At 49.1% G+C, this 11854-nt stretch overlaps 1 protein-coding gene across 1 annotated transcript in view; it reads right to left on the bottom strand.

Annotated features, from left to right (window-relative positions):
• Positions 1-1440: 1440 nt before the first annotated feature.
• The window catches only part of LOC124462453 (pleckstrin homology-like domain family B member 2), a 31962-nt gene continuing 21548 nt past the window's right edge, over positions 1441-11854 (bottom strand). The window contains 16 exon segments of the mRNA XM_047014002.1: positions 1441-2854; positions 3461-3546; positions 3624-3843; positions 3930-4073; positions 4160-4250; positions 4457-4616; positions 5892-5985; positions 6169-6306; positions 6659-6811; positions 7560-7649; positions 7782-7892; positions 7969-8124; positions 9063-9191; positions 9965-10102; positions 10625-10786; positions 10961-11323. Coding sequence (XP_046869958.1) covers positions 2714-2854; positions 3461-3546; positions 3624-3843; positions 3930-4073; positions 4160-4250; positions 4457-4616; positions 5892-5985; positions 6169-6306; positions 6659-6811; positions 7560-7649; positions 7782-7892; positions 7969-8124; positions 9063-9191; positions 9965-10102; positions 10625-10786; positions 10961-11323 — 2376 coding nt within the window. The 3' untranslated portion in view covers positions 1441-2713.

Genomic DNA, 11854 nt, shown 5'->3' with positions numbered 1-11854 from the left:
TGGCTCTTTTTTTCCCTAGCTCCGAGAGCTCATGTAAATCGGCTATCGGCCAATGTGACTTTTGTGCTCGTGCCCTCTTAGTATCCGCGAGCACATTTGCAGGCAAATTTCGTTGACTAAGCAAATAAATGGGTTGCTAGTTTACCCATTTCGGATTGGTTTCAAACTTAGCAAAAATCGGGAAATATTATTCTATGAAAAAGCTAGTAGTATGAGCCAGGTTCGAGAATCAAACAAAAATATTGGGGGAGATAGTTTTGTAAATGTTGAATGGAGTTAATAGAATAAAAACGACCGGAAGAGTCGGAAACCTAACCGTACATGCAATACCACCTACATCCACCGGGGCCGTTGCTTCAAGCCGAGGGGCGAGGGGTGGGGGCTTGAGTTGTCCCCAATACGAGACCCTCCAGACCCAACTTCCCGACCAAATTTTTTTGTGGGCGGGGAGAAGTTGGGCTGGCAGCCAGGCTAGGTGAGAGTCTAACTTTGTGACATCATCGTCAAACGTATCTGTGCTTTCTACTCCTTATATTTTCAAGCCAGGCTCTTCACTTTTAATATGTATTTGGTGGCATGATCAATCTCTCTCCTTCCTCTCCTTTCACTGTGTGTGTGAAAAAAATAGTTTTAACAAATATTTTCAAAAAGATTATTTCAAAAAAATATTTGCAACAACATATTTTTTTAAACAGTGTTTCTGCGTCTCTTTTTGTGATCCCCTCATCTTTGCTGTTAAAACCCTCCCAATATTTTTCAAACACTTTGATCTGAATAACTCTACTGCAGAATGTCCTCATGAAAACAATAAGAATGTAATAATGAAAGTGCTGTTCCGCTGTTGTAACAGACGTGGTCAAGCAAGGTCTGTCAGAGACACTATCCGCTCCAACCAGGAGTTGAATTTACCACCTCTGACTTCCCAAGCGCCACCACTACCAACTACGCCAACGAAAAGCTAGCAAGTCATTGACGCGGGTGGCCTATTACATACTTGAGGAGTGAGTTTCACCACACACCGGCTACACTGTTCCAGATAGAGGAGGAACCATTTCTAATGACTGTGCTGTTCTGCTGTTCCAGATAGATCTCTAATGACTCGGTTTTGTCTCCTTGTGAGAGCAGTGAGTGATCCTGGTCAGGATCCAGCTGTGTATTTATCATTGTAAAAGCAGAGTCCACCCTGTATATGCCTCCCTTCCTCTGGACAGACTCTGCTAACAGTGTGTTCATATCCACCCTGTACATTGGTCTTGATGAAAGTTTCTGCTGAATGAATTCATTATCAATGAGATACCACTCTCATGTAATCTACAAATTGGTGTACTATAATAAAGTGTTACCAATAATATTTCCATATCATGTAAATTGTAAAATGAGGTAATTTACACAAAAGATTTAATCAAGCTCATCCTTACCATAAACCCACCACACTGAATGTACAATATCCGTGTTTTATTTTATGTATGCAAAAATAAAGATACATGCATTAATAGTCAATAGCAATATGACAGTATACTATGTATTGAGGCTGTTTATAGTTTTAAATATAAACAATATCCTTGAATTGACTGTAAAAGTAATGTGGTAGCCCAATTCACATGTTTGAACAGACATTTTGTGATCTTAAAATGGTGAGACACCTTACCAAATCATTGGTTATGTCAAATACTGTCCTCCTAGTCCTGAAAAAAGACAAAGAACATCCAGGTCCAGAAAGGGACGTGGAACTGTATTTATGGTGTGATTCTCAACAAATAAAATCAGAGGAACAAAGTGACAAAACTTGTGCACACATCCACTACACACACTGATGTTTAGGCCACTGTCACACTGTGATGATGCAACAATGACACAAGGCTCCAGGTTGAGCACCAACATATTAGCGTCTCTTTCTACCTCCCTCTTCTCAAGGCACCTGATCAAGGCCGCTCATCTAATACAAGAGTAATAATGCCATAACATGATGAGCGACTGAGAGCTGACATGTCAGAGTGATCATAGCATGTATGTCACGTGACAGGGAGCTGCCATACAGTAGAACAGTACTGGATTAACATGACTCATCTCATTTGACCAGTCTATGTTGTTTGGGATTTGACCAATCACGTAGTTATGTGGCTGTGATAATGCTCTCTAAGATCTGACAAGTCATGTAGCAAAACATGGACAGCACCACAATATTATGTTATTAAATCACAAGAAATTTGTGTGTCTTTAGCTCGCTCTCTCTCTTTAATACACACAACCCGCAAAGTACAAACATCAGCCACATAACCTCACTTGTTGATCTGTATATAAACTATCCTCTTACAACACACAGCATCAGCCACATCTAAACAACAGATAGACCAGGCAATGACATCAGCTTTCAAAATCTAAACCAGGAAGTGTGATTTCCACACAGGAAATGCAGAGGAAACACCCTTATCTGATCCTCTCATATAGATAGATATCATATGATATCTCTTGGGCATACTTCGGCTACGTATTAAGTCGCTAATGCAAAACAAAATAAAACCATCCATCTGAAGTAGCTAGGTTATAAGACATCATCCAATGAACAGTACTAATACAGAGTATTGTTTACATTAAAACATAATGAATGAAGACTGGTCAATCCTAGTCAAGTCATAAACAAAAGCACAAAAAAAGAGTACAGTCCTGGAATTGGAACCCCCTTTACACCATGAACTGGGTGTATCCTAACCCTTTACACCATGAACTGGGTGTATCCTTCAGCGCCAGTGACTATGACGTCCATCCAAACCCTCATGGCCTCGGGGGAGGGAGCCACCATGTAGTAGACCCGGTCATGGGTCTTCACACTGAACGTCAGGGAGGGGTGAGGGCTCTGTGGAAGAGAAGGGGAGGGGAACAGGGGAGCAGGGAAAAGGAGGGAGGTGGAGGGGGAGCGGAGGACAGGAGGGGGAGCAGGGAAGAGAAGGAGAAGGGGAGCGGGGAAGAGAAGGAGAAGGGGAGCAGGGAAGAGAAGGGGAGGTGGACGGGGAGGAGGAGGGGGAGTGGAGGAGAGGGGAAGAGGAGGAGAGGGGGACAGGAAGGAGAGGGGAAGAGGAGGAGAGGGGGACAGGAAGGAGAGGAGAGGGGGACAGGGAGGAGAGGAGAGGGGGACAGGAAGGAGAGGAGAGGGGGACAGGAAGGAGAGGAGAGGGGGACAGGAAGGAGAAGAGAGGGGGACAGGAAGGAGAGGAGAGGGGGGGAGCAGGGAAAAGGAGCAAAGGGGGAGAGGGGAAAAAAGGATGAATGCGGGGAAGAGTAAAGGAGTGAAATAAAAAAATGCTGACATGTTTAATTGGTGATCTTTATGGTAATTTCTGGTGATATTTAATGTAGATTTTTGGTATTGATAGATGGCAATACCTGTATTTACCAATATTAGATGGTGATATTTAATAGCGATAATAAATGGCGATATTAGACGGTGATATTCATCTCCTACCTTGTGAGCGTTCTTTAAGTGGTCATAGTAAACTTCCTCTATGGCCTGGAAGTAGATGACACCTTTCATCTTGGCTTCATGCTTGTCTGCATCAAAAACACACACACTTCATATGTAGCATGCGCACACAAGCAGATAAGTGTGAGTGGTGGGAGAGGGTTACCTGAGTAGTAGGACAGGGTTCGCCGGTTGCGGTCGAAGACAAACCAACGTTTCTTCCAGGTCTTGATCTTGCCGCCCATCTTGACCAGGAAGCCCCGGCACGTCTTCTCTGTCAGGGCCAGGTGGAAGCAGGTGTCCACACTGTGGCCCGCAGACTCAATGTGACTTCGCAGGTCAAAGTCATCCTTCCTCACCGGTAGGTAACGGGTCAACGGCCGAGACTGACAGGGGTCAGAGGTGAGAGGTGAGAGGTCAGGTGGAGACTGACAGAGGGCAGAGGTGAGGGGTGAGACGTCATCTTTGGTACCTGCGTTCGCTGTTTCTCCCTCAGCTTCACCTCCCTGTCGATCATCTTCTGCCTCCTGCTGGTTTCCTCTTGCAGGCGCACCTCCAGCTCCTCTCTCCTCCTCCGCTCCTCCTCTAGTGCACGCTTCACTTCCTGCTCGCGCTCCTGCACACCACAACACACCTGTCTGTCTGCCTGCCTGTGTATTTGTGTGTGTGTGCCATGTAAGTGTATGTGTGCATGTGTGCTACCTTGTGTTCCAGCATGCAGTGTTTCTCAGCATGGGCCTCTCTCAACAAGCGTTCCATTTCCTCCAGTTTGGCCACATTTGATGTGCTAGAACTTCAACACACAAAGATTTTTTATACATATAAAAAGCAATCAATCAATATGAACCTGTTACAACAAATTCGAAACTCCTGACTATCCCCTGTACTCTCTTGCCCCCCGCAGCCCCCCCCCCCCCACCCCCCCATCGTAAATTGATATCCTGTCTGTTTCTGCTGCTACAGTCTACACAGTAACATGAAACACATTTACACACTTACCACGAGACATTGTCAGGGGAACAGGCAGAGATGCTGGTTTCCATGGAGTCTGAGCTGTCCACGCTCATGGTGTCAAAAGCCTGGCCGTTGTCACGGTAACCAAAGGAGTCCAGGTAGACGTTGTTCTGGGAGGCGGAGCTTGCCCGGGAGCTGGTGTGACCTGGGGGGACCGAGCTTAGCGGTTAGGAAACCTGAGGGCTAATCAAGAGGTCTCAGGTTCAAAAGAAATGAAAACAAAATACAATATTATTAACCACATCAAAACCACCGTCTCACTAACTGTGTGTCCTGATCCGTTAGACTTCCCTGGCCCTAACCCCAACCTGGTGGAACACAGACGACCCCTAACCCCAACCTGGTGAAACACAAACGACCCCTAACCCCAACCTGGTGGAACACAGACGACCCCTAACCCCAACCCTGGTGGTACACAGACGACCGGTCCTCCACTACCTCACAACTCCCCGCCACACTAAGGCTCTCGCAACCACGGCAACATACACCCACCACAGGCACACACCAGCTGGTCGCTGGCACACCAGGCCGCCTGACCGAACCCAACCCTGCACTGCTGAACAGACGGGCCAGGAGCTCCAAAGTGAAGAGAGTTCAGCTGAAGACTCCTTCTCTCTTGGTGAACCAGAAGACTGAAGGAGTAAAACTCATCTGTGTCACACACACGATACCATCTGAGTGGGTTAGACTAGCTAGGAGACACACCCTTCTGATGGCCCTGCCCTAGGGGCTGGCAGGAAGGGTAAACCGCACACACACACACATCTGAATGCACACACACATCTGAATGCACACACACAAACACACACACAAACACACTTGGGTAAATTGTTTCCTGTTTCCTCTCCTTCACTCAAATTCCTGCTCTCTCTCTCCTGAGACATCAACAGACTAGCCCCTCTCTCTGGATCCACCCCAACACATCAACAGACTAGCCCCTCTCTCTGGATCCACCCCAACACACTAACAGACTAGCCCCTCTTTCTGGATCCACCCCAACACATCAACAGACTAGCCCCTCTCTCTGGATCCACCCCAACACATCAACAGACTAGCCCCTCTCTCTGGATCCACCCCAACACACTAACAGACTAGCCCCTCTTTCTGGATCCACCCCAACACATCAACAGACTAGCCCCTCCCTCTGGATCCACCCCAACACATCAACAGACTAGCCCCTCTCTCTGGATCCACCCCAACACATCAACAGACTAGCCCCTCTCTCTGGATCCACCCCAACACATCAACAGACTAGCCCCTCTCTCTGGATCCACCCCAACACACCAACAGACTAGCCCCTCTTTCTGGATCCACCCCAACACACTAACAGACTAGCCCCTCCCTCTGGATCCACCCCAACACATCAACAGACTAGCCCCTCCCTCTGGATCCACCCCAACACACATTAACTGTCATGTACCTCTGTGGGAGCGGGAAGCCTCTCTGCAGGAGCCTGCCAGGACTCTGGGCAGGATGCTGCCCCAGCTGCTGCTCTGGACCAGGGACTGGTGGGACTGTGGAGGACCGAAGGGTGGCAGGAAGACAGAGTGAGGGTGTTGGGGTTTGCGTGTTTGAAATTCAGTATTTCCTTCCATTGACAGCTATATTTCTATAAGTGAGTGCGTTTGAGCATGCATGCGTGTTTGCGAGTATGTATGTGAGTGTAAGTGTGTGCATAAGTGTGTGAGTGTGTGTACCTTGGCAGGGTAGCTGCGTCCCAGAGTAGAGCAGCTGAACTGAGGAGTGGGCGTGGGCTTTTTCCTGGGCAGCGTGTCACTCAAGTGAGCCCCGCCCTCTTTTATCATCCTCTTCCTCTCCTCCAGGAAACGGAAGTGCTGAGAGCACGTACACAGACTGTCAGTAACCAACTCTGTCACTCTCACTGCTACTGACACACACACACACACACATTACCTGACCGTTGCGATGGTGGGTTTTGACAGGTAGAGGAGGGGGAGGAGAGTCAGGGAGAGGGGAAAGGTCACGATAGGTCACCATGTCCTCCGGCCAATGAACAGAGGGAGTTTTTGGGAATGGGCGTGGGGAATGGGGATTGGAAAAGGAAAAAGAAGGGGGGGAGGAGGATACAATGGGGGAGTGACAGGGCTGAACAGGAGGAAAGACAGGAAACGGATGAAAAGAAGGATCCAGAAGAACACACACTGTTACACGAATACACACACACACCTGATCTTCCTCGATCTTTGGGGTCCTGGCATCGGGGGAGGAGCTAGGCTCAGTTTCAAGGCAGGGATTGGCCAGAATAGGGGCAGGGGTGGGGTTAATGTCACCCCCCAGTTGGGAGTAAAGTTCATTGATCTCACTGACTGTCACATAGCCCTGGAGCAGAGCAAAGGGGGGGGGGGGGGTAAGGGGGGCATGGAAAAGGTAAAGATAAAGGTGATGCTTTATTTAGACAGAGAGACATATTGAAACATGGTATTAGAGAGACAGCCATATTGAAACATACACTGGTTTTACGTGATCAATGAAAGTTTAGTTTAATCAGGATGCTTGTTACAAATCTTCAATTAGTTTCACAAATATATTAGAAATACACAAGCAAGCAGCAACAAGAGCAACAGTCTTTAGGTTTTCACGTGCCAAAAGGCTGAATAAGATCACAAGAGACACACTGAAAGCTACTCTCTCTTCATGGAGCAGTGGACACACCACAAGACAGCAACAACATGGATGCTTCCACAACAATAACAAGCACAACATGGAGAGTGTTTAGGAGCAGAACAGTGGGGGGAGGAGTGGAGGGAGGAAGGGAGGGAGGGGCAGAAGAGAGAGACAGTACCTCAGCACTCTTTAGAGAGAGAGAAGAAAGGAGGGATGAGACCAGCAGGTCAGCAGCAGTGAGGGGGAGAGAGGGGGGGAAGGGGTTGCCACGGAGAAGGTTGCTAGGAGACTGACACACATCAGCCAATGAGGCTGTATCCTAGGAGACAGAGAAAGCCCACCCATGTCAGACCAAGGAGGCCATGCCTACCGTAATGCCAGTGATTGACAGCAGAAGAGTTCCTAACAGCAGCAGAGAGGTTGATAGGCTGGATTGTGATTGACAACTGTCATTCAAACGTACCTCCTTAAGAGTGACAGGGATGAGAGGGAAGCCCCGCCCACCTGTGAGGTCAGCATACTTCTTCTCCAGAGAGACCAGATTCTCTTTCTCCTGAAAACAAACACATAGATTAGGAAAAAATAAGGAATAACATGAATGAAAGGTTAACACAAACCCACCCACCCAAAAAAACGCACACACCCAAACACACGCACCCAAACACACGCACCCAAATACACACACCCTGTGCAGCATCATCTGCAGGCTGCTCTTCTCCTGCAGGAAGCTGTCCTTCTCTCGCTCGGCCTGCTGGGTAATCTGAGCCGCTTGTTTCTTCAGGGTCACAAGCCTCTCCTGAGGAAAAAAGACACACGTTAATGGAAGCCCCCACACACACGTTTATGGAACTCTCTATGTCTCACACACACACCTTGCGGGTGAGCGTGCTGCGCTGGTAGTGTGTGACGTCTCGTAGGAGTGTGTGTGTGCTGGTGTCCTTCTCCTCGTCTCTCCGGCTCTCTCTCTCCAGGTGCTGGAACTCCAAGTCCTCAAAACGCTTTGTCTCTGCATCCAACACCTCTGAGGCCTGGAAAACACACACACGTTGCATGTTCACACACACACACACACACACGTTGCATGTTCACACACACACACACTGTCACTTTCAGCTACTGGTTGCTCTATCAGTAACTTGCACTACTGTACCTCACTGTACCTCGCCAACAGGCTCCTGTATGGTCATTGACATTGCACTATTGTACTGTACTCCACTTAGGTTAGAATAGGTTATAGGATTGGAACAGGTTTCTTGTGCATTTAGGGTTAGTATAGTGTACTATCTATTGTTATCTGTAATTTAGGAAGTTTTAGTATTAGGGTTAGTATAGTCGATATTTATTGCTATCTGTATATGTAGGAAGTTTCACTTATTTAAGCTCAGCATTGATGCAAATTGTGTTCCGTGTACTTATATGTTATGTTATGCCAGGTGCTTGCGTTGTCTTGTCTTAAGAATTTCAGTGCCCAGTCTAACCTTGTGTTGTTCTGTGTACCTGACAATAAAAGACTTGAACGTTGCATGTTCACACACACACACGAGCATAATATATACACACACACACACGTTGCATGTTCACACACAGCAATACAGCAAACACACACACATTATATATACACACACACAGCAAAAAAACTAACAACATTTATACGCAAAGTAAAACACACAAAACAAAACACACAAACAAAACATTTAGAATATTAATATCTGCTCTTAAACACCAGGAGGGAGAGAAGAGACCACCATCCCTTCACTCAACTTTCACCTCCACCCCCCCCACACACACACGCACACACACACACACACTGTGCATGCATCCATTGGAGCCATGATCTTTTGGGTGTTTACCGTGACATGCTGAAGCCACTTCTACCGGACTGTGCTGTGTGTGTGGAGTGTGCGGTGTGGTGTGGTGTGTGTGACTGTGTGTATGTGTGTATGTGTGTGTGTGTGTGTGTACTGACCCTGGTTAGCTGCTCCTGTAGAGGATCCTTCAGGGCCTCAGGACAGCAGTCCAGCTGAGATCGCTGCTCACACACACACTGACCCAAGCTCTCTACCCTGCCTCTCTCTGCCTGCAGCAGCTCATACGCCTGCTCACACACACACATAGATATATACCCACACACGCATACACACGCACACAGGACAGAGGAGGGATGGTGGAGTTAGTGAGAGGAGGGAAGCAAGTTAGCTTCTATGATGACCAGGCTGAATGAACTAGAGAGAGAGGGGGGGGGGTAGAGAGAGAAAGGGTTGGGAGGGAGGGAGGGAGGGAGGGAGAGAGGGACAGAGAGGGAATGAGGGCGGAGCAAAGGGAGGCATGGAGGGAGAGAGAGGGGGAGGATGGAGGGAGAGAGAGAGAGGTGGAAGGGAGGAAGGGAGGAAAAGGGGGAGCTAGGGTGAGGAGGGAGAGAGGAGCGAGGGAGTTTCCTCATGTATCAGCTGTGAGGGTTAATGGAACACTCCGGAAACAAGCCTGAACATGAGAGCCCTGGGAGGAAGGTTTCAATGGTGACACAAACACACACACAAACACACACACACTTTCTTACATTTAATACCTCTCTCAATCTCTTTTCACTCTAGCTCTCTCCCCCCTCTGCATTAACAGGTGGTGGTCTAAATATAGACCAGGGTAGCAGGGAGGAGCTTTACACCTGCAGACCAGTCACATGGCCAGTGTGTGTGTGTGTGCTTAAATGCATGTCCATATGCATGTCCATGTATGTGTGTGTTTGTGGACACGTCAATGACAACGTATGCTTGAAAATACATATCCAACTGACCCCCCCCCCCCCCCCACACACATACACACACACACACACTCCTTCTCTCCAGCCCTCCTGCTGCCAACTGGTCCCACCTGCGTCTTCTCTTCGTGTGCCTGGGCCTCCAGGGCGGCCATCTTGGTTTTTAGGGTTTCCACTTCCTGTTTCTCCTGTTGCAGCGCAGCTAACTCCGCATCCTGCTCCGCCTCCACCAGCGCTTGCTCCACCTCCACCTATCAAACACACACACACACACACAGATTAACACACCTCCATCCATCACTAAATCCCTCCAATTTCCCTCAACTCATAACCTGGTTATTACACCTCCCTCCACCTCCCCTTCTCTCTCTCCACTTCCCCTCCCCTCTCCTCCGCTCCCCCACCTCTCAAACAGACTCCTCCCCCACCTCTAGAACAGACTCCTCACCTACCCCACCTCTCGAACAAACTCTTACCCTCCCCCACCTCTAGAACAGACTCCTCCCTTCCCCCAACACTGAAAAGACTCCTCCCTTCCCCTCCCCCACCTCTAGCACAGACTTCTCCCCCACCTCTCCAACAGACTCCTCCCCTCCCCTCCCCCACCTCTTGAATAGACTCCTCCTCCACCTCTCCAACAGACTCTTCCCCTCATCTAGGACATACTCTTCCCCGCCCCCTCCTCTAGGACAGACTCCTCCCCTCCCCCTCCTCTAGAACAGACTCCTCCCCTCCCCCACCTCTCCAACAGACTCCTGAAGACCACTTCCCACCTCTCGAACAGACTCCTCCATCTGGTTCTCCAGCTCTTTGATCTTCTGTTCCAGCTCCTCCATGTTGTTGAGCACCTGGATCCTCTCCTCCTCCACTCGCCTCACTTCCTGCTTCCGAGCCTCTTCCACACGCCTCATATCCTGCCGCGCCTCCTCCGGCACCTACGGACGACATGACATGCTGACCGTCACATTCTGGGGTCATGCAGGGGTCAGGGGTCAAAGTAGGACCAGAGTTCCTCTGGATCAGTCTCATTCTAGTCTTGCTATGTGTGTGTGTGTGTCTTGTTATTGATCCTCCCTGGACAGACAGACTGACAGACAGGCGCCAGTTACCTTGGGAGACAGCAACTCTCTGACCTGATTGGTCATCTGGGCGCGTGGGGTGGGGGAAGGGGCACAGCTGCGTAAGCTGATAGCCGGGGACTCTGCCCTGTTGTCACAATAACTGCTGCTCCGCCTCTGTTGGACCAGGCGCCCGCCGTCATAGTAACCGTTCTGGCTGGGTGGTCCGGTGGTTAGGGTGATGGTGGCTTCGGCCCCGGTCAGCTGTTCCAGCTGCTGGGTGAGCTTCTGGAGGTCGGTCACCGTGGAAACCTGATCTTTCACCCCCGCCTTCCTGGACACACCCCCTCTTAGGTCTTCAGCTCTGCCCAGCTCCGAGCACAAAGACAGGATAGTCTCTAGACGATGACGCTCCTGCACACAGAGAGAGAGAGAGAGAGAGAGAGAGAGAGAGAGAGAGAGAGAGAGAGAGAGAGAGAAAGAGAAAGAGAAAGAGAAAGAGAAAGAGAAAGAGAAAGAGAAAGAGAAAGAGAAAGAGAAAGAGAAAGAGAAAGAGAAAGAGAGTGAGAAGATCTAGTAAGGCTGGGACAGGACACTAGGTGCATTCAACTTAATGCAGCGCCGGCGGCACCGACAGCCGGCTGCAGCCAGCTGCCTTGAAGGTAAGAATACCATTGGCTGCTTCAAGTCAGCTGGGCTGCAGGCGTCTGCAGGCGACACCGGCGCTGCATGAAGTCGAATGCACCTAGTGTCCTGTCCCATCCTTACTAGATCTTCTCTCTCGCTGCATGAAGTCGAATGCACCTAGTGTCCTGTCCCAGCCTTACTAGATCTTCTCTCTCTCTCGCTGCATGAAGTCGAATGCACCTAGTGTCACACGCCAAACCGCTTACATTTACATTTTACATTTTAGTCATTTAGCAGACGCTCTTATCCAGAGCGACT

Source organism: Hypomesus transpacificus, unplaced genomic scaffold, assembly GCF_021917145.1.
Source record: "Hypomesus transpacificus isolate Combined female unplaced genomic scaffold, fHypTra1 scaffold_214, whole genome shotgun sequence".
Classification (NCBI taxonomy): domain Eukaryota; kingdom Metazoa; phylum Chordata; class Actinopteri; order Osmeriformes; family Osmeridae; genus Hypomesus; species Hypomesus transpacificus.
Note: the sequence above shows the minus strand (reverse complement) of the source record. Positions and strands in the feature narration are given on the sequence as shown.